At 46.7% G+C, this 23,124-nt stretch overlaps 1 protein-coding gene across 4 annotated transcripts in view; it reads right to left on the bottom strand.

Annotated features, from left to right (window-relative positions):
• Positions 1-23,124, bottom strand: part of PLXNA2 (plexin A2) — a 227,872-nt gene that overhangs the window by 37,122 nt on the left and 167,626 nt on the right. For all 4 annotated transcript variants that reach the window (XM_068541516.1, XM_068541514.1, XM_068541513.1 and 1 more), the window contains exon 13: positions 2,141-2,292. In XM_068541516.1, coding sequence (XP_068397617.1) covers positions 2,141-2,292 — 152 coding nt within the window. The remainder of the gene's footprint in view (positions 1-2,140; positions 2,293-23,124) is intronic.

The raw sequence follows: 23,124 nt of genomic DNA, 5'->3' as shown, positions 1-23,124 counted from the left end.
ACGTGCCTGCTGCCTCCTGCCCGCCCCGCGCCTGAGGAGATGACGGGGCTGGTTTTCTAGGGTGACTGCTGGCCTTGGTAGGGACCCCTGGCAACCATTCACCTCCCCGGGCTCCTTTTGTATCCTCACTTCTAGTTTTTCTTGGAACTTTCTTCTCCAGGGCCCTGGGTGAGTGTGATGCATTTGATTTCAAAGATATTGAATAGAACAATATTTCCTTATGTTCCTATGGCACGTTACAGTCTTCACATTTTCATCTTACTGAATTCTCTCCCAAAACCCATGCAGTAGGGATCATGATTTCCATCGGACCAATGAAGATTAGAGAGACCAAACAGTTTGCTAAGGTCTCAGGGCTGGCAGGTAGAGGAGGCAGGATTTAGAAGACCCTTGGATCCCAATTTTCATGCGATTTCCATGTTCAGCTGCCCAAGATTTACATCTCTCAATTCAAAGCCTTACCCTTCAGTCCCCCGTGAACCCTTTCCTTTGGAGTCTTGTGGCATCTCACCAAGTTGGAGACTTGACCTGTGTCCAGTGGCCCAAGGCAGCTCCTTGAGGCCAAGGTGGGTCTGGGGTCAGTGTGACTGAGAGTCTAGCTGGGTCTGGCAGGGTGCTGGGCTCTGTAAAGCCATCTGATCTTGACGAGCCCGACAGCTTTCCCCTCCTCTTCTGTCTCAGAAGCGCTACTTATATCATTTCCCCCTTTCCTCTTCCTCATGTCTTTCCTGTAGACCCAGCCCGTCTTCCCTCTATGATTCACTCCTTGAAGGGCCAAGGCTGTCAGTGAAGGGTCAGGTCTGCAGGATCTGAATGTCTGCAGGATCAGGCAGCTCCTTCTTCTCCCCTGCTGGGTGTCCCCAAAGTCGGGGAACTCACCCCTCTGACTCCGACCCTGCCCTGGCCACACTGGAATCATGGCCCCTGACCCAGAAGGCCACAGGCTGATGGATAATGGAATTTTCAGGCCACTCTTACCCAGGAGTCTTGCCCCATGGCTGTTAGGGAACGGAAAGAGGCCTGAACCAAAAGTTAGGAGACTTGAGTTCCAACTCTGCCATGGCCACTTATGCACTGAGTGAACAGGGGAAGTCATTTCACTTCCCAAGTCTTTTACTCTCTCCTGCTTTGTAAAAGGGTGATAACAGTGTCTACCTCTCAGAGTCCTTACCAATTAAAAGCAAGAGAATGGATGAGAAAGTGTAAGTGCTGATGAAAGATGAAGTGTCATTTTTAAGGTTGGAAATGGAAACATTTCCAACATACGGTTGGAAAAAAAGAAACAACTTTTCTGGTTGTTACTAAAGGCTGGCTCTGGGGAGGCTGTGAGGGGCGGAGCTACAGGAGAGGAACCCTGCTCATGGTCACGTTCCCAGGACCCCCTGCAGAGCTGTGTGCCCAGTGGAACCAGGGTGACTTGACCCAACTTTACAAGATAAATCATGCAGAAGGATCTGGCTGCTCCCCTCCCTTTCTCCATAGGAGGGGAAGCATCACTCCTTCTACCCTCCCACCCCCAGCATCCCCCTAACTTCATGCCCACCTCCTGCCCACCAACTTCACAGCGGCCGCCACTGCCAAATGAACACCCCAAATTGGAACATATGTCACTTCTGGAGCCCCGTTCGCCTGTCCGCCGCTACATGCTTATTTTCTAATTTCCAGCTGACATTTCCCTTAGTGAAATAAATGAATTTGCTCTGGCGGAGGCCCTGCTCAGATTAAGCTGCTGTCAGAGCCCCATGAGCCAAACAAATTGTTGCCTGCAGCCCACCGAGCAGGATGCATTCCAATGGGGGCTATCGGGGGGAGGGGCAGGGGAAAGGGAGGAGGAGGAGAATGGACGGGCTGGGAAAGTGGCTCAGTTAGCCAGTGGGCAGGAGAAGACCAACTGCGGGGAAGCATTGCACCGGGACCCCTGATGCCAGAGGAGCCAGGGAATCGGGAATCAAACAGAATAGGATATTCGAAGAGTGGAGATGGGCTAGGAGAGGGCCCTGGGAAGGCTTCAAGGAGTGGGGTCCATGGGAGGAGGGATATCGGAGATGGATCCTGGAGAAGTCCCAGAAGAGGGAGAGGGGAGACCCCCCCCCAGAAGCTCCGGGGGGGAAGAGGGTGGGCCAGAGCGGACTGGACTCACTGCTCAGCGATGATGTAATCCCCCGGCAGGGGCGTGCAGGGCACCCCAGCCACTTGCACGTGGTGGGCGATCTCGGAGAAGTCCAGGCCCAGGTTCACGCCATGGATGGTCACTCGGGTCCCTCCTTCAGGGGGTCCAGACACCGTCAAAATCTGCGGGAGGGAAATGGGATGAGAAAAGCTGGTCGGTCACAGGAGTAGGGGCAGTGGCACCCATTTCCCTCCCCACGGGAAGGCTTTGGGACACCTGGAATCTGGGGGAACTGGGTGTGTTTTCTCCACTTTTCAACTTATCTAGGATCCCGACATTGTCATGTTGTACCTACTTCATCGGTTCTTAGGACATCCATTCAATGATTCATTCATTCATCCACTTATGAAAAAGAAATTATCAGAGAGTACTGGCTCAAGGCAGTACTTTAATTCGCTTATTGCCTGATTGTGATCAGATCAAGTCACAGAATCTCTCTGAACCTCAGTTCTTCTTAGTTGGTAAGAAGGATAATCATCTCTAACCAACCTCTCCCTGGAAGCTCCCGAACGGAGGGTGTCTGGGAGCATTCTGTAAACTTGAAAGGGCTTTGTCATTGTGACTGTGCTATGATTTGCCACTCCTGGGTGCTAGCCTCTGTAGAGTTTACAATGATGAATAGAACAGGAAATCTGCCCTCAAGGAACTTAGTGGTCAAGGAGGAGGAGGTAAGGGAGCCATAAATAATGCTGATGCAGGGTACACAGTGATAAGGTAGATTTGAAGGAAAAGCTGTGGGAGCTCAGAGGAGTCCCAGATTAGGGACTGCTGTGGAGGATGACCAAAGATGGAAAGTATATTTGACATTGTTCTGCAAAAAAAAATCCTGTGACACGTGCTAGTACCGAAGAGAAATAGCTTTCTGATTTTCCAAATTTTGCTGGCTTCCCAGCAGCAAGGATCGTTTATTTATTCATTTCTTAATTCAGTCACCAAATGCTGACTGCCTGATTTTGTTTTGACCCACCAGGAAAAGGAACTGCAGAATCAGGCGGCTTTAAGGTGTAAATTTCTGTCTGGGAATGGATCAGGCTCCAGGAAAAATGCAGCTCTTCAGGATCCAACAGATCCCAGGGAATAAGCTCCTACTTCGAGGCCCATAGTTATCCAAAGTAGGAGGAAATTAGATATGAACCCAACTGTAGGCAGGAGCATGGAATTTCAGAACTGGAAGGAGATGCGGGGGGTCTTATTCTAATATCATCATACAACATGTATACATGGTTTTAAAAAAGTCCAGGACTCTTTTCATTACACCATTAGAAAGGCAAGACAGGAAGGGAGGGAGAGAGGCAAGGAGGGCTGGTCAAGGCCAAGAGTCCACCAGAATCTTCCAGATGCGGCCTCTGGGCAGAGATTAGAGGTGAGTACAGGCGAAAATGCTATAGAAGGCTCTGGAGACTCTTCCCCGCTCCTGTCTCCACCAAAGGGGCACTTCTCTCTTCCAGTAATGTAAGCACCATGAATGCGGCCGCCAACTTGGCCACGAATAGGTGATAGCAGACACAGAAGAGATGATGCTGGGGATGAGGCCCCGGGACAGGCCTCCTCCCTCACTGCCCGCTGACTCCTGGGCTCTTGTGCATTGGCTGCACAGCCAGGTCAACTCCCACTCAGACCTCCTGATCTCCCACCCTCTTCTGCAGACCTTAGACGGTGCAGCCTCCTTCCCTCCTTCCGGCCCAGGCTGGGAACTCTCTTATCCGGGGGCCCACTTCACCCAAGTCACCTTGTCTGTGGCTCTGACTCCCTTCTCTGGGAATAAAATATCCCACCTTATGAATAAAAATAAACAAGATTTGTGAGATGAATCAAGGGAGGGAACGGCGGTGCTCAGAGGCAACTTTGTGCACTGGGCCTTGGCGGGTGGGGGGAGGCAGGACAATTTGGAGAGAAAGGAGCTGGCATGAGGAACCGGTAGCCCCATAGCTTTTCTGTCCCTGAGGATTCTAAAAACAACCGACACTAGATCTTGGCTGTTCCACTCTCCCCTGGTGCCACTTCCTCAGGTCCCCAGGCCTCCTGGGCTCTGGGAGGTGGCTATTCATAACGAGGAACAGGAAAGGGGTGGCCTCCATGCCCCTGCAGGAGAGATTCGGGAGGAAGGAAGTAGCATCACTGGTCCCCCTCCCCTCCTCCAGCCACCTGGATGCCAGGAACCCACCTACTGGAAACCCTTACAGAACTGTGGTGATCAGCTTGCTCTCTTTCCTCCACTTTTATTTTTTTATTTTTATTTTTTAAATTTTATTTATTTATTTATTTATGGCTGTCTTGGGTCTTCGTTTCTGTGTGAGGGCTTTCTCCAGTTGTGGCAAGTGGGGGCCACTCTTCATCGCAGTGCGTGGGCCTCTCACTATCGCGGCCTCTCTTGGTGCGGAGCACAGGCTCCAGACGCGCAGGCTCAGTAGTTGTGGCGCACGGGCCCAGCTGCTCCGCGGCATGTGGGATCCTCCGGGACCAGGACTCGAACCCGTGTCCCCTGCATCGGCAGGCAGACTCTCAACCACTGCGCCACCACGGAAGCCTCCACTTTTATTTTTAAAAATACATTCTCTCGCTCGCTGCGGTTAATTACAAGCTTTAAGAAAAACTGACTTGGATAACTGTGGTAATTCTAGAGCTAATACATGCCGACGGGCGCTGACCCCCTTCGCGGGGGGGGGGGGGGGGGGATGCGTGCATTTATCAGATCAAGACCAACCCGGTCAGCCTCCCTCCGGCCCCGGCCGGGGGGGTGGGCGCCGGCGGCTTTGGTGACTCTAGATAACCTCGGGCCGATCGCACGCCCCCCGTACCACAGAAGTCCACCCACTGGAGTGAAGGTTCTGAGCCCCACGTCAGGCTTCCCAACCTGGGGGTCCGGCTACGGGAGGAGGAATTCCTAGAGAATCAGACTTTGAAGCCTAGTGGGAATTGATTGCAGGACTTTGACAGGACTGGGGGAAACAGAGACCCCACTCTTGGAGGGCACACACAAAGTAATGTGTGCATCGGGACCCAGGGGAAGGAGCAGTGACCCTGGGGGAGACTGAACCAGACCTACCTGCTGGTGTTGGGGGGTCTCCTGCAGAGGCGAGTGGTGGCTCTGTTTCACCGTGGGGATAAGGACACTGGCAGCAGAGGTTCTGGGAAGTGCTCCTTGGCGTGAGCCCTCCCAGAGTCTGCCATTAACCCCACCAAAGAGCACGGGTAGCCTCCAGTGTTGGGTTGCCTCAGGCAAAACAACCAACAGGGAGGGAACCCAGCCCCACCCATCAACAGTCAAGTGGATTAAGGTTTTACTGAGCTCTGACCGCCACAGCAACAGGGAGGGAACCCAGCCCCACCCATCAACAGTCAAGTGGATTAATGTTTTACTGAGCTCTGACCGCCACAGCAACAGTCAGCTCTACCCACCACCAGAGCCTCCCATCAAGCCTCTTAGCCTCAACCACCAGAGGGCAGACAACAGAAGCAAGAAAAACTACAATCCTGCAGCCTGTGGACCAAAAACCACAGTTACAGAAAGACAGAGAAGATGAAAAGGCAGAGGGCTATGTACCAGATGAAGGAACAAGAAAAAACCCCAGAAAAACAACTAAATGAAGTGGAGATAGGCAACCTTCCAGAAAAAGAATTCAGAATAATGATAGCGAAGATGATCCAGGACCTCGGAATAAGAATGGAGGCAAAGATTGAGAAGATGCAAGAAATGATTAACAAAGACCTAGAAGAATTAAAGAACAAACAAACAGAGATGACCAATACAATAACTGAAATGAAAACTACACTAGAAGGAATCAATAGCAGAATAACTGAGGCAGAAGAACGGATAAGTGACCTGGAAGACAGAATGGTGGAATTCACTGCTGTGGAACAGCCTAAAGAAAAAAGAATGAAAAGAAATGAAGACAGCCTAAGAGACCTCTGGGACAACATTAAACGCAACAACATTCACATTATAGGGGTCCCAGAAGGAGAAGAGAGAGAGAAAGGACCCGAGAAAATATTTGAAGAAATTATAGTCAAAAACTTCCCTAACATGGGAAAGGAAATAGCCACCCAAGTCCAGGAAGCGCAGAGAGTCCCATACAGAATAAACCCAAGGAGAAACACGCCGAGACACGTAGTAATCAAAGTGGCAAAAATTAAAGACAAAGAAAAATTATTGAAAGCAGCAAGGGAAAAACGACAAATAACATACAAGGGAACTCCCATAAGGTTAACAGCTGATTTCTCAGCAGAAACTCTACAAGCCAGAAGGGAGTGGCATGATATACTTAAAGTGATGAAAGGGAAGAACCTACAACCAAGATTACTCTACCCGGCAAGGATCTCATTTAGATTTGATGGAGAAATCAAAAGCTTTACAGACAAGCAAAAGCTAAGAGAATTCAGCACCACCAAACCAGCTCTACAACAAATGCTAAAGGAACTTCTCTAAGTGGGAAACACAAGAGAAGAAAAGGACCTACAAAAACAAACCCAAAACAATTAAGAAAATGGTCATAGGAACATACATATCGATAATTACCTTAAACGTGAATGGATTAAATGCCCCAACCAAAAGACATAGACTGGCTGAATGGATACAAAAACAAGACCCATATATATGCTGTCTACAAGAGACCCACTTTAGACCTAGGGACACATACAGACTGGAAGTGAGGGGATGGAAAAAGATATTCCATGCAAATGGAAATCAAAAGAAAGCTGGAGTAGCTATACTCATATCAGATAAAATCGACTTTAAAATAAAGAATGTTACAAGAGACAAGGAAGGACACTACATAATGATCCAGGGATCAATCCAAGAAGAAGATATAACAATTATAAATATATATGCACCCAACATAGGAGCACCTCAATACATAAGGCAACTGCTAACAGCTATAAAAGAGGGAATCGACAGTAACACAATAATAGTGGGGGACTTTAACACTTCACTTACACCAATGGACAGATCATCCAAAATGAAAATAAATAAGGAAACAGAAGCTTTAAATGACACAATAGACCAGATAGATTTAATTGATATATATAGGACATTCCATCCAAAAACAGCAGATTACACGTTCTTTTCAAGTGCGCACGGAACATTCTCCAGGACAGATCACATCTTGGGTCACAAATCAAGCCTCAGTAAATTTAAGAAAATTGAAATCATATCAAGCATCTTTTCTGACCACAACACTATGAGATTAGAAATGAATTACAGGGAAAAAAACGTAAAAAAGACAAACACATGGAGGCTAAACAATACGTTACTAAATAACCAAGAGATCACTGAAGAAATCAAAGAGGAAATAAAAAAATACCTAGAGACAAATGACAATGAAAACACGACGACCCAAAACCTATGGGATGCAGCAAAAGCGGTTCTAAGAGGGAAGTTTATAGCTATACAAGCCTACCTAAAGAAACAAGAAAAATCTCAAGTAAACAATCTAACCTTACACCTAAAGAAACTAGAGAAAGAAGAACAAACAAAACCCAAAGTTAGCAGAAGGAAAGGAATCATAAAGATCAGAGCAGAAATAAATGAAATAGAAACAAAGAAAACAATAGCAAAGATCAATAAAACTAAAAGTTGGTTCTTTGAGAAGATAAACAAAAGTGATAAGCCATTAGCCAGACTCATCAAGAAAAAGAGGGAGAGGACTCAAATCAATAAAATCAGAAATGAAAAAGGAGAAGTTACAACAGACACCGCAGAAATACAAAGCATCCTAAGAGACTACTACAAGCAACTTTATGCCAATAAAATGGACAACCTGGAAGAAATGGACAAATTCTTAGAAAGGTATAACCTTCCAAGACTGAATCAGGAAGAAATAGAAAGTATGAACAGACCAATCACAAGTAATGAAATTGAAACTGTGATTAAAAATCTTCCAACAAACAAAAGTCCAGGACCAGATGGCTTCACAGGTGAATTCTATCAAACATTTAGAGAAGAGCTAACACCCATCCTTCTCAAACTCTTCCAAAAATTTGCAGAGGAAGGAACACTCCCAAACTCATTCTATGAGGCCACCATCACCCTGATACCAAAACCAGACAAAGACACTACAAAAAAAGAAAATTACAGACCAATATCACTGATGAATATAGATGCAAAAATCCTCAACAAAGTACTAGCAAACAGAATCCAACAACACATTAAAAGGATCATACACCACGATCAAGTGGGATTTATCCCAGGGATGCAAGGATTCTTCAATATACGTAAATCAATCAATGTGATACACCATATTAACAAACTGAAGAATAAAAACCATATGATCATCTCAATAGATGCAGAAAAAGCTTTTGACAATATTCAACACCCATTTCTGATAAAAACTCTCCAGAAAGTGGGCATAGAGGGAACCTACCTCAACATAATAAAGGCCATATATGACAAACCCACAGCAAACATCATTCTCAATGGTGAAAAACTGAGAGCATTTCCTCTAAGATCAGGAACGAGACAAGGATGTCCACTCTCACCACTATTATTCAACATAGTTCTGGAAGTCCTAGCCACGGCAATCAGAGAAGAAAAAGAAATAAAAGGAATACAAATTGGAAAAGAAGAAGTAAAACTGTCACTGTTTGCGGATGACATGATACTATACATAGAGAATCCTAAAACTGCCACCAGAAAACTGCTAGAGCTAATGAATGAATATGGTAAAGTTGCAGGATACAAAATGAATGCACAGAAATCTCTTGCATTCCTATACACTAATGATGAAAAATCTGAAAGAGAAATTATGGAAACACTCCCATTTACCACTGCAACAAAAAGAATAAAATACCTAGGAATAAACCTACCTAGGCAGACAAAAGACCTGTATGCAGAAAACTATAAGACACCAATGAAAGAAATTAAAGATGATACCAACAGATGGAGAGATATACCATGTTCTTGGATTGGAAGAATCAACATTGTGAAAATGAGTATACTACCCAAAGCAATCTACAGATTCAATGCAATCCCTATCAAATTACCAATGGCATTTTTTATGGAGCTAGAACAAATCATCTTAAAATTTGTATGGAGACACAAAAGACCCCGAATAGCCAAAGCAGTCTTGAGGCAAAAAAATGGAGCTGAAGGAATCAGACTCCCTGACTTCAGACTATACTACAAAGCTACAGTAATCAAGACAATATGGTACTGGCACAAAAACAGAAACATAGATCAATGGAACAAGATAGAAAGCCCAGAGATTAACCCACCCACCTATGGTCAACTAATCTATGACAAAGGAGGCAAAGATATACAATGGAGAAAAGACAGTCTCTTCAATAAGTGGTGCTGGGAAAACTGGACAGCTACATGTAAAAGAATGAAATCAGAATACTCCCTAACACCATACACAAAAATAAACTCAAAATGGATTAGAGACCTAAATCTAAGACTGGACACTATAAAACTCTTAGAGGAAAACATAGGAAGAACACTCTTTGACATAAATCACTGCAAGATCTTTTTTGATCCACCTCCTAGAGTAATGGAAATAAAAACAAAAATAAACAAGTGGGACCTAATGAAACTTCAAAGCTTTTGCACAGCAAAGGAAACCATAAACAAGACGAAAAGACAACCCTCAGAATGGGAGAAAATATTTGCAAATGAATCAACGGACAAAGGATTAATCGCCAAAATATATAAACAGCTCATTCAGCTCAATATTAAAGAAACAAACACCCCAATCCAAAAATGGTCAGAAGACCTAAATAGACATTTCTCCAAAGAAGACATACAGACGGCCACGAAACACATGAAAAGATGCTCAACATCACTAATATTAGAGAAATGCAAATCAAAACTACAATGAGGTATCACCTCACTCCTGTTAGAATGGGCATCATCAGAAAATCTACAAACAACAAATGCTGGAGAGGGTGTGGAGAAAAGGGAAACCTCTTGCACTGTTGGTGGGAATGTAAATTGATACAGCCACTATGGAGAACAATATGGAGGTTCCTTAAAAAACTAAAAATAGAATTACCATATGACCCAGCAATCCCACTACTGGGCATATACCCAGAGAAAACCGTAATTCAAAAAGACACATGCACCCGAATGTTCATTGCAGCACTATTTACAATAGCTAGGTCATGGAAGCAACCTAAATGCCCATCAGCAGACGAATGGATAAAGAAGAGGTGGTACATATATACAATGGAATATTACTCAGCCATAAAAAGGAACGAAATTGAGTCATTTGTTGAGACGTGGATGGATCTAGAGACTGTCATACAGAGTGAAGTAAGTCAGAAAGAGAAAAACAAATATCGTATATTAATGCATGTATGTGGAACCTAGAAAAATGGTACAGATGATCCAGTTTGCAGGGCAGAAGTTGAGACACAGATGTAGAGAATGGACATATGGACACCAAGGGGGGAAAACTGCGGTGGGGTGGGGATGGTGGTGTGCTGAATTGGGCGATTGGGATTGACATGTATACACTGATGTGTATAAAATTGATGCCTAATAAGAACCTGCAGTATAAAAAAACAAACAAAACAATAATACTAAAATTTCATTGGGTTATTTGTATGGAAATATGTTAATATAAATGTTTCAGACATTACATGAAATTTCTAAAAATCTTAAAAAAAAAAAAAGAAAAACTGAAATGAGATCTTTCTGGAAAGCCTAAAAATATTTCCGTCTTGCAGGTAGCATGCGGGGATTGTACTGGGGATATTCAGTGGAGTTGGCAGGCCCTTAGGGCAGCCTCCTCCTGCTGTGAAGACTCTGCAGTGTCCTCTTCTGACATTCGAGGGTCTGTGGCAGAGACACGGTCATGGCACTTGGGGGGCTGTAGGGTTCATTTGTTAGCACAGAGCTGCCCAGAAGCATAAACCAGCTTATACTGTTTAGAGAAGGAAGACTTACAAAAATATTAATATGTGCAAGCATTATAATCTTGGCATGAAGACACATGTCAAAGAGATGGGTCCAGCTAACAGCTGGGAGAATTAGCATCCTCATGGGTCACTGGAAAGTGCCTGGGTAATACTGGGTCCATGTGGCTCTTCCCCATACAGCACACACTATGTGCTGTGCCACCAGCACCTGGGGAGGTGGTGAAGGAGTTTGGGGGTCAAAGCACTCAGCAGCCACCATGCCCTGGGGCTTACATGGGATGTAGTTTCCTCTTTCTTGCTTAAGACAAAACTGATGTATAAAAGTCTGGATTTCCAAAACATAGATGAGGTGGTGAGCACTTGATTTGCAAGAGGATTCCCAAGGTCTCCATTACTGATGCCTTCTAAATCTATATTGCTGGCTCAGACCTCTCTCCTGAGCTCCATATCCATATATCTAATTGCTACCGGACATCTCGACTTCCACACGTATGTCCCTCAGGCACCTCAAATTTCACCATGTCTAAAAATGAACTCTTAATTTTCCCTCCTTCCACCCCCAACCTGATTATCCTCCCAGATCCTTTCTCAAGGTTAATGGAACCACTGTGCACCCAGCCAGGAATTTTGCAAGCATCTTCGACTGCCTCCTTTCCCTCCCCTCCCATGTATAATAAATATAGGGACCATTGGTTCTTACTCCCAGGTGTCTTTTTTTTTTTTTTAAGATTTAACTTAATTTTTTTTTTTTTTTTTGGTTGCATTGGGTCTTTGTTGCTGTGTGTGGGCTTTCTCTAGTTGTGGTGAACAGGGGCTACTCTTCATTGCGGTGCGTGGGCTTTTCATTGTGGTGGCTTCTCTTGTTGTGGAGCATGGGCTCTAGGTGCGTGGGCTTCAGTAGTTGTGGCACGCGGGCTCAGTAGTCGTGGCTCGCGGGCTCTTGAGCGCAGGCTCAGTAGGTGAGGCGCATGGGCTTAGTTGCTCCACAGCATATGGGATCGAACCCGTGTCCCCTGCTTTGGCAGGCGTATTCTTATCCACTGTGACACAAGGGAAGTCTCCCAGGTGTCTTTTGAATCTGTGCCCTGCTCTGGTTCCAGCGTAGGCGATAAGCAGGGCTGCATCACCTCTCACCCACACTAACTGCAAGGGCCTTTGTCTTCCTCCATGAGATCTGACTTCTTCACATGGCCAGGTGGCCTTCATGAACACATACCTGCTCTGGTTACTAGTCACTTGCTCTAAAGGCCTTCAATGGCTCTGACCACTGTGCAGGCTTAGTCCCTAATTCCTGGCCTGGTCCTCCACATTCTGATGTTTGTTACTTCTTCAGCCACATCTGCCGTCTTATACTGTATCCACCATGTGCTACCCAGATCCCAGCAGTTCCCATATACACAACACACTATAAAGATCTGTGCCTTTGCCCGTGTCATTAGTTCTCCCCCATCTTAAAAATCAGAGAGAGTCAAGGTGGAGGTCTGGGCTCAGCGTGCAAAGGAACGGAGGGAGGAGTCCTGTGAGACACACCCTCTGCCACCTGAGGGCTTCCAGGTGACTGTGAGAATGAGTATCAGGGTCTACCAAAGCCCTGTCTGTGTGGTGGTGAAATCCAAGGCACCCTGCTTTCCTCATTTCTCCCCAGGACCAAGAATTGAGGAGAGGCTCTAGAGGGGAGGCTTGAAGGAAAAGAATTTATCCTCCAGAGAGGGAGTGAATAGGATTCTTCAGATACCGCTTCATACCAGGCAGTGCTCTACCCTGGAGACAGCCTCCAAGGCTCTCTCTTCAAAGCAGTGTTAGGTTGCAGGACACCCAGCGTGGCACCCAGAAAACTTGGTTCTCTTGGGGGCCAAGTCTGGCCTCTCCACGTGGGTCTATAAGGAGGCAAGTCGGTGGAGTCCCATATTACTGCTTGCAGAACTCCCAGGAAGGTCTTTCAGCTCTGGAAGGAGTTGGGGGGCCATAGGGGAGGGGAGAGCTAACCTCCCACAGAGATGGGGGTGAAAGGGCAGGCTGCAGTTATAGACATTCCCCCACAGACAGAGGGGAAACCAAGATATGGCCAGGATGGCAGCCAGATCCTCACGTCTCTGCTTCTAGTTTTAGATGGCCCTCGGGCTGCTGGCTACTCTGTGGTGTGGAAGGGAGACCTTCTGATGCTTGGGCAGTGTCTGTAGCAGGAAGAGAGTAAGCTCTCGAGTGAGACAGACTTGAATTTGAATTCCAGCTCTGATACTTATGAGCTAGGTGACCTTCAGTCTCAGTGTCCTTATCAGAAAACAGATAACAATGCTTGCCTCACAGGGATGTTGTGAACGTGAAATGAGACAACATTTGGAAAGTCCCTAATATGATGGTGGTTTCGAAAGTAGGTCTTGATAATTGGCAGTTTCCTTCCTTGCGTCCCCCCTCCACCTGTTCCTTCCTAGATCACAAAAACATGGGATGGTGGTGTTGGCGGGAGCTTAGAGGTGATGGGAATCTTCCTATTTATCCGGAAGGAGGACACCTGGTCCAGGGAACTCATAACATAGATGGTGGATGGTGGGGTGACCCAGGGCAGAGAGAGTCACTCGTGGGTTGATTGGAGAAAACCTGAGCTTGGACGGGGAGTGGCCGTGCTGCCCAGGGCAGGGTCTCAGCGTTGGTGGCTTCTGGGCTCCGCACAGAAGCATATTCTGAACCAGACATCACCCTTTCACCCAGAATAAATTTGGGAGGACACTGGCCGTATCTAAAATCGTCTTCATTCTTCCCTCCCTCCCTTCTTGCCGCTTCTTTGCCCCCAGCTATTAGCCATTCTGGGGTAAGGCACAGCATTTCCCAGTGAACTCAATGGATTCTTTCAGGAAAGTAATTCTGAATAAGACGCCCACGCAAACAAATGGTTTGACAGTTTGGGGTGTGTGTGAGTGTGTGTGTGAGTGTGTAGTGGGGGTGTGGAGAGAGGGGAAAGGGAGCTGAAAACCTGTGAAATCATCTGGGAAGATCTTTCGATATGGCCGAATTTCAGCCCCATGTTTTTCAGCACATACTGTGGACCTGAGATCTATTTACATTCTCCTCTGTGGACCTCAGAAGGGAGAGCCAGAAGTAGGGGAGGAGGGAGAGAAGAGCCCAGAAGCAGCTGCTGAGTCAGGGTGCAGGGGGTGTCTGAGGGTCTCCCCTAGGCTCTGTGCTGACTCTCTCTGTGTGCTCCCCCTTGCCCCCTCCTAGACCTCCAGTTCCCCTCTCTTATGTACTATGCAGGCTCCCAGGGGGAGCTGGGGGTCCCCATGGCTATAGGGGGTAAAGCCCATGTGCATTTGACCTGTGGTTCCCTCTGCCGGTCAAGCATGACACTGACAAATGCTTACCCCTCTTGCAAGGCTCTGCTAATGACACGTCCTCAGAAAGTCTTTCTCTAGCCTCCTCAGGAAGATTTAGTAGCCCCTTTGCCTACACCCCAAGACGCAACAGCCACCGGACTGTAATTGCGTCTTTTCTCAAGAAGGCAATAACTATCTGGGGACAGGGACCTTGCTTTCTCTTAGTAACCTGATACATAGCACACTGCCTGGGACACAGCAGCTGTCAAGAAATATCTCCAGTTCTCTATTCCTGGGAAAAGGTGGTCTCAAGAGGATTCTAGTACAAACTGTGTTCTTGAATGACCACTGTAAGAATGGAGATGCCTACGTGTCGCTTGGGAGTGATGCAGTATTTTCACATCAGAAGCATTAAGAAGTTCTTCCTGCAATCTCTCTTAGTTTAATTTAAGCCAATTTCTGCTGTGATTCCTCATCGAATGGAGGACTCAACAGTTGCCTCCTCATCAAATCTCTTTCAGATACTGAAGACAGCAATCAAGTCGCCTCTGGTCTGCGCTTCTGCAATTCTGTTAGCCTTTTGTTGGAAGCTCTTGTTTTCCAGGTCCTTTGATCATTTCAGAGGCTTTTCTCTGGACCCTTGGATATCCATGCATCCTCTGAGAGTGTAGGGACTCCAAGCAGGCTTGTGGCTTGAGCAAAGGTCTGCGGATTTGCAGCAAACGAGGTCTGAGCCAACCATTTCCATTAGCGCGTCCCACACGCCATCAGCCAGGCTGACCCTGGGCAAATCCCAGAGGGAGGGTAAGCCTTTATTTTTCCCAAGTGCTTTTTTTCACTACCTGGAGTTCCTTCCCCCATTTTAGTCAACTTACACTCTACTATTGTCTCTTTCCTAATGAACCCTTTATTTGAATCTTAATGGGACATTAAGTTGTTATTACCTTAAGCGTATTGGCTTTTTAACTGGTTGTAGAATTAAAAGTTTGTCTATTTGCAGGATTCAGAAGGAAAACGTGGGAAACACATTAGCGCAGAGGGCTCAGTCCAGCAGCCCCTAAGCCCTGTCCCAGAAGCAGTCACAGACCACGCCCAGGTAGAGGTGGCTGGTCCCAGTCCAGGCCATGTCCCTGATCTGGTCACCTTAAGTTCAGGTGAATAGGCCAGTAGGATGTGGGATGAGGCTGGCATGTGCTGATGGGAGGGGACTAACCAGGAGACTCCTATCTCCTGCTGGGTCCTCTCAAAGATGCCTGGAGCCCCTGATTTGGGAAGCCGCTTCCCCATCTCCTCAGACCTCACCTGTCAGCAGCACAGCCCAACTGAGCCTGCCGCACACCTGAGCATTCCAACCAAACCTGTATTCCTGCCAGACTGTGTCAGGTTTGTTTTCCACTGTGGGTGCCTTGACCTGGAAAACAGCCACTGTGATGGTGCACTCGCCCTGATTCTTGCAGCCGCTAATTGAACAGTTCGGAGGGAACTGTGCCACAAAGCCGTCCAAGGGCAAGAGTAGATGCAGCGATTAATTACAGCTGGGGAGCTCCGAAGGGCTGCACCAGGGAGCAGAGTGGGAGGTGCTGGAGGCCCAGGGGCTTGGCAGCCTGGGGAGTGCCGGGTGGGCCATTCCTGAGCTCAGGCAGAACCTTGGAGAGATGGAGTTGGGGCCTCCTACAGGGTAGATTTTTTTTATTATTATTTATTTATTTATGGCTGTGTTGGGTCTTTGTTTCTGTGCGAGGGCTTTCTCTAGTTGTGGCAAGTGGGGGCCACTCTTCATCGCGGTGCACGAGCCTCTCACTATCGCGGCCTCTCTTGTTGCGGAGCACAGGCTCCAGACGCGCAGGCTCAGTAATTGTGCCTCACGGGCCTAGTTGCTCCGCGGCATGTGGGATCTTCCCAGACCAGGGCTCGAACCCGTGTCCCCTGCATTGGCAGGCAGATTCTCAACCACTGCGCCACCACGGAAGCCCCAGGGTAGATGTTTAAGGGCTCAAAGGAGAACCCCTTCATGGTGGGAGCCTCATGAAGCCCGGCTCCTGTCCTAGAGACCCTGTCTTCCTCTGCTTATATCTCCTGCCTCATAGATGTGATGGCAGAGAAGACAGAAACGGGCATCAGCTCCAGGTTACTGAAGAGTCTGATAATGATGCCTACCATTTTCTTTTCATTTATTTATTTATTTATTTATTTATTTTTAAATTTTTATGTATTTATTTATTTTTGCTTGTGTTGGGTCTTCGTTTCTGTGCGAGGGCTTTCTCTAGTTGCGGCAAGCGGGGGCCACTCTTCATCGCTGTGTGCAGGCCTCTCACTATCGCGGCCTCTCTTGTTGCGGAGCACAGGCTCCAGACGCGCAGGCTCAGTAATTGTGGCTCACGGGCCTAGTTGCTCCGCGGCATGTGGGATCTTCCCAGACCAGGGCTCGAACCTGTGTCCCCTGCATTGGCAGGCAGATTCTCAACCACTGCGCCACCAGGGAAGCCCCATTTATTAAGTACTTATCATGAGCCAGGTATTGTGCCAAGGGCCTTATATATTTTATCTCATTTAGGGCTCACAACAAACTATGAAGGAAGCACTAGTAGTATTCTCATTTTACAGATGGGGAACTGTGTCCCAGAGAGGTTAAGTAATTTGCTCAAGGTTACACTGTGAGTGGTCTATCTAACCTGTGCCTCAAGCCTCCACACCACAATGCCTGAGTTACTATCCTTCTGCCTGGGACTGCCCCGAGATCATCAGCCATGAGAACCCATGACCCAGCCTGCCTGTGGGCCCCTCTGCGTAGGTCCCCCAGCCCCCCTCCCATGGTTAAGGCCATGCTTGCTGCTTTCCAAGGAGCTCTGGAGATGGCTTTGCTGGGACCACCATCTCTCCGAACTTCTCAGCTTCCACCCTCCCTCCTCTCTGGCCCTGCCCCTGTGAATGCCCACACTCCCCTCGGCCTTGCCGCTGGGTCATCTCTCCCTGTGCATTCCAGTCTCCTTAAATGATGCTTGGGGTGGGGACTACGGCTTGCTTCCCATCTCTGCAGCAGGCTTGATGAAGAGCTTGATGCCCGCACCATTTCCTCTTCCAGCCCTGTGGATTGAGTGTTCTATTTGTCTAAGTGAGCCCAGGAAAGAGATGAAGGATGCTATATGGGTCAAACATGGGAGTTCTAGAGTCAAGTAGCTGAAGGTTAACTCCTAGTTCTAAAACTCACTAGCAGTGTGACATTAAGAAAGGTATCACACTTCAAACTGCCTTGGTTTCCTTGTCTGTAAAGTGGGACTAATGATAATAGCTTCCATCTCATAAAAGTTGTTGTAAAGTCTAAACGAGATAATATACATGAGGTGCTAAGTTAGCAGTGCTACGTGCCAGGTAAGCATTCGGTGAATGTTATCTATCATTTTTCTCATTATTATTTTATGATTAAGAAATTTGGACAGGCGCCAGGTCTGTTGAGGTCCAGAGGAAAAGTGGCTTCATTTTTATAAGCATCCCAGGCGGGTGGAACCTCTGGGTATTGTTCTTGGTGGGGCTCAGGGGAGGGGCAGAGAGCCGACCTGCGGAGGGGAAGTGCCGGCTGCGGAGGTTGCCCAGCACGGTTTTGGCTGCCTCTCTGACGGGCCTGTGCAGCTCTTGCCATGTCTCCAGCAGGCTGTCAGCACCCTAGACTGTGTTCTTAAGAGGAGATGGGAGAGACTGACGTCAGATCCTCCCAGAGCAGCCAAGGGAGGCGGTCCCAGAGTAGTCGCCCCAGGGTGGAGTATCCCCAACTGATGGCCACGCTTTGTCTGAAAAGCTCCTGTGTCTGAGATTGGGATCAGGAGGGTTCTGCCCTGAGCAGCCCCCTAATCAGGACAGGCCAGTGAGGACAATTGTGGGTATGTAGACAGCTAATCCTCTCCTGACTAATCCAGTTACTCCTTTCCTGTTGCTTAGAGTTTTCCTGACTTTAGAGCAGTGATGCCAACTTTGTGCCTGCAAATTTTGAGCTCAGCCTGGCTCCCAAAGGCACCTGGATGCTGGATCCAAGATGGCAAACTGTCACACTCTTTTCCAACTTGGTGTGTGTGTGTGTGTGTGTGTGTGTGTGTGTGTGAGCACGCAAGCACGTGTGCATGAGAGCAAGTATGTGCACACTCTTCACGGCAGGCTAGAGCCCAGCTGATGAGCCCTGCAGGAATCTACAGCATCGGCGACACCAGCTCTCCTACCTTGCTGAATCCTTGCTGGCTCTGTCTTAGCTGATAGTACATTCAAAAACCTAATTGTTATCTCAGCAGAGTAACTCCATTATTCATCCTGACACCATCCCCCATTAGCTGTTTGTTGCAGTGATGTTATATTAATGAGCCCTGCAAATAAATGAACGGGAGATCAGAGGGCTGACTTGTTTCTCAGGAAAGCTGGCTGACTTATTTATTTATTTGTTGGGAACTTTGCAGTGAGTCGCTCTGGGCCTGGGCAGGTGGCTCCCGGCTTTTCCTGCCGAGATTCGGTACAGTCTTATGGATAAATACTTGTAAGTGTCCAGCTTTCCAAACAGTTTCACAAATCCATTTGCATCTGAGAGAATCCAGGAAAAAAATCTACTTTAAAATATTTGGTATACACACTACTATATATAAAATAGATAACTAATAAAGACCTACTGCATAGCACAGGGAACTCTACTCAATACTCTGTAATGGCCTATATGGGAAAAGAATCTAAAAAAAAGAGTGGATATATGTATACGTATAACTGATTCACTTTGCTGTACACCTGAAATTAACACAATGTTGTAAATCAACTCTATCCCAGTAAAAATTAAAAAAAAAAAAATTTGGGCAAATGGAGAGCAGGAAGAAGCAAGAACAATGGATCATCTCAAACTACCATCGCATCAACAGTAATTTATGCTTGGTTTTGAGGGCAGTGTTGGCGGTTTTCTACAATTGGTTTTCTTTCCCGGTTACATGTAATTAAGATAATGTTAAACAGAATCAATATCCCCTAAACATGGACAAGTGAGGTGTGGGGGAAGTTACTGAAGTTAACAAATTTATACAGTAAAAGCTACAAGGTGGTCCTAGGTCCCAGTACTCCTAGGACCTGGCATCAGTGTGGTCTTACTGCGCATTGTGTTAGGGGACGTCAGAAACACACAGGAGCATTTCTTGGTAGCCAAAGGGTGTAGGTTCCTGGTCACTCCCTGAGGACCCCTACAATGGGGATTCGTCCCTTGCATCCCAAGCCTGCTTTGCCTTTATTTCATCCTGATCTCCGCTCTTACCTGCAGGCATGAACCACCTGGGCCTCATCCTCTGGGCATTCCCATCAGGCTGAGATGATTGTGAGAGTAACTTTCACCGTAACCATTGTCCCATTGATAGACACACCCAGAAACCAACCAAACCGAGTCTGATAGCTTTAAGAAACACATGTAATTAAAGTAACGCATCCCCTGGACAGGCAAGAAGTGATTGCCTTAAGCTTAAAAGTGCCCCCAAATGCTCTTCCATTTTTCTCCCCCACTCATAGGAATAAGTGTGGACTTAATTATCTTTAGGAAGACAGGTGACGGTTATTTTCAGACTTAAAAGAATAGCCAATGTTCTCAGTTTGTCTGGCATCTCCTGAGACCTTCCAAGGGGATTCAGATCCTGGGCACAGATGTTTTGGGGGCGGGGTGAGGTGGGAAAGCGTATAGCCAGGGAGTACTTCTCCAGCCCTCTGACCAAGAGAAGTAGCATCAAGTGGTGGAGCAAGTCTGCATTCTGGAGTCAGAAGGGCCTGGTTCTGAATTTGTTTTGTCACTAACCAGATGTGCGACTTTGGGCAAATTACTTACTCCCCTAAGCACTGTTTCCCCAGCTCTTACAGCTATCTTGCAGGATTGCAGGGAGGAGTAGGTATGTGGAATACATGGGTTCTGGCACAGAGTAGTGTCTTGTTAAAGAAAAGCTATTATTATTAAGGCTCCCAGAACTAAGAATATGGCTTGTCTGTTCATGTTCTTGGCCTGAGGTTGGTGTCCTTATCAGGTGTGGAGGCCTTGGTCCCTGTTATAATTCTCTTTCCTAATAAAAGACAGCTGCAAAGGGTGTAGATTAGAAATCTCTGTCCAAGGCCCTTTGGAAGAGACAGAGCAGCCTGCAGGGCAATCAAGTTCCAGCCTCTTCCAGGTGGCCAATGTTCAGGGATAGGCTGGCTGCATCCCCCTGCCTCCCCACCCAGGACTAATTTATCCATGTGATACTTCCAATCTTAGCACAGTGCAGGGCATACAGCAGTCACTCATTACGTGAATATTTAATGGGTGAATCAATTCCTTAGAACCATGGCTTCTCCTCCTTTTGCTCAGAATGTTCTGTTGTAGGTTGAATTTTATCCCCCACAAATTCATATATTGAATCCCTAACTCCCATTACCTCAGAATATGACCTTATTTGTAGATAGGGTCCTTATAGAGATAATCAAGTCAAAATGAGGTCATTAGTGTGGGCCCTAATCAAATACGACTGGCATTCTTATTTACAAAAAAAAATTGGAGGGCTTCCTTGGTGGCGCAGTGGTTAAGAATCTGCCTGCCAATGCAGGGGGCGTGGGTTCGAGCCCCGGTCTGGGAAGATCTCACATGCCGCGGAGCAACTAGGCCCGTGAGTCACAACTACTGAGCCTGCGTGTCTGAGAGCCTGTGCTCCACAACGGGAGAGGTCGCAACAGTGAGAGGCCCGTGCACTGCGATGAAGAGTGGCCCCTGCTCGCCACAATTGGAGAAAGCCCTCGCACAGAAACGAAGACCCAACACAGCCATAAATAAATAAATAAATAAATAAATAAATAAATAAATAAATAAATAAATAAATAAATTATAAAAAAAAATTGGAAACAGACATGCACACAGGGAGAATACCATGTGGACACAAAGGCTTAGACTGGGGAGTTGCTTCCACAAGCCAAGGAACACCAAAGATTGCCCCAAACCACCAGAAGCCAAGAGAAAGGCATGGAACAGATTCTCCTCACAGCCCTCAGAATGAACCAACCCTCTGATACTTGGATGTCAGACTTCTGGCCCCCAGAACTGTGAGAAAGTAAATTTCTGTTGTTTAAGCCCCCCAGTGGTGCTTTGTAACTGCAACCCTAGCAGACCAATACACTCACTTTGAGTGGAGACTTTCTTTCACGTGAGTTCCAAAGCCCCTTGGTCCTTTCTAAATTTCTTTTCCCAAGAACATGTTCAATCTCTTTCCCCTTTCTGTTGGATGCTGCCCACTCACAGTTTCTTGGGAAATGTTTTCTCTGGGTTTTCCTTTCTCTCTAGGGGATGGCTCCTAACATCCCCCACTTTGATGTCGCAGCACGTCCTGAAGCACACGCTGGGAAGAACAGAAACATGGCTGCCTGGCGTCTCACAGGCTTTCCAAACCTCTGCACATCGTCTCCTGTACTGGGGGTTGAACAGGTGACAAGTGCACAGACACCCGGAATGACAGCTGGAATGGGAGCAGCCTGGGATGCCTCCCACAGGGGACAGCGTCATTATCACACCAAGGGCTGGCTGAGAAGGAGCAGACGGTGAGTCCTGATGGGGTCCTAACCTGGAGTTGTTGAAAACTGCGAAATTCAATCGGCTGTAAGACTTGTCCTACATGGAGCTGCCATAAGAGATGGGTCTCCAGGGGAGGACTTGGTTGCCATGGAGACAGTTGGGTTAGGAGGGGTTAAGGAAGAACACAGCTGTTAATCCAGCTGAGCTTGAGCTCATTCCTTTTCCTAAAGTAGAATTCCTTTGAGGTCATCTCATTGATTTCCCTGCCCCCGGGCAGGACAGCACCATTCCAGTCCCTACTGGTTTCCAGCACTGGACATTCTGCTGCCCCCAGTAGCTGTCATGGGCCATCAGAGAATCCTTCTCTTCTCCCTCAGGCAAGATCTTTGTAGTCAATGGCTTCTGTTTGCACGTGGGCATGAACTGAGGGGGCTACACATTTTGAAGATAAGGAAGGGCCAGAGACAAGAGGGAGGTATGTATAAAAGGGCACAGAGCTCATAGAATTCCCTGCCCCCAGGCAGGACAGCACCATTCCAGAAAAATAAGATCTATGCCAACATCAAGGAATTAGCCAAGAAAGCTGAGGTAAAGAAAATGAGTTGATCCTTCTTAAAAGTTACTTTTAACAAATTATACATTTTTGGTAACAAATGCCATAGAAATGAGGTTGTGTTCTTCTCAGCGCATCCTACAGAGAGGTGCCTGAGGTTGATTCTTCCCATAACTGGTGGTTAACTTTGATCACTTGGTTAAGGAACCTTAACCCTTTAACCACTGTTTACCAGGTTTCTTCACTGTAAAGGGTATACGAAAGTACACTGAACTATTTTTCTTGTTGTAATTAATACATATCTTGTGGGGAGATAGCTTGAGGCTATGTAAATATCCTATTTCTCATCATACTTTCACTTGCTAATTTTAGCATTCATTGGCCATTCTTGCCGGAAACAATTATTACTGTGAATTTTGCCAAATGGTGATTTTCTATTTCCCTAAGTCCTTCTACACTTATGAGTTGGAATTCTAGTATAAAGAGGAGCTTCCTCTCTCCCACATTAATTATTAATTTATTATATCAATAAGGACCAAAGATTCTTATATTATTCTCTTGAGTATAGTACATTAGCATTATAATTTATTTTCTTGCTTACATTGCCCCAGATTTGGCCACTAGGGCCAAATCAAGTTGGCTCCTGTGCCCTTTGCACATGCACCCTACAGTTTTTTTTAGTGTTCCTTGACAAAACTATATAACC

Source organism: Eschrichtius robustus, chromosome 3 (genome assembly GCF_028021215.1).
Source record: "Eschrichtius robustus isolate mEscRob2 chromosome 3, mEscRob2.pri, whole genome shotgun sequence".
Taxonomy (NCBI): Eukaryota; Metazoa; Chordata; class Mammalia; order Artiodactyla; family Eschrichtiidae; genus Eschrichtius; species Eschrichtius robustus.
Note: the sequence above shows the minus strand (reverse complement) of the source record. Positions and strands in the feature narration are given on the sequence as shown.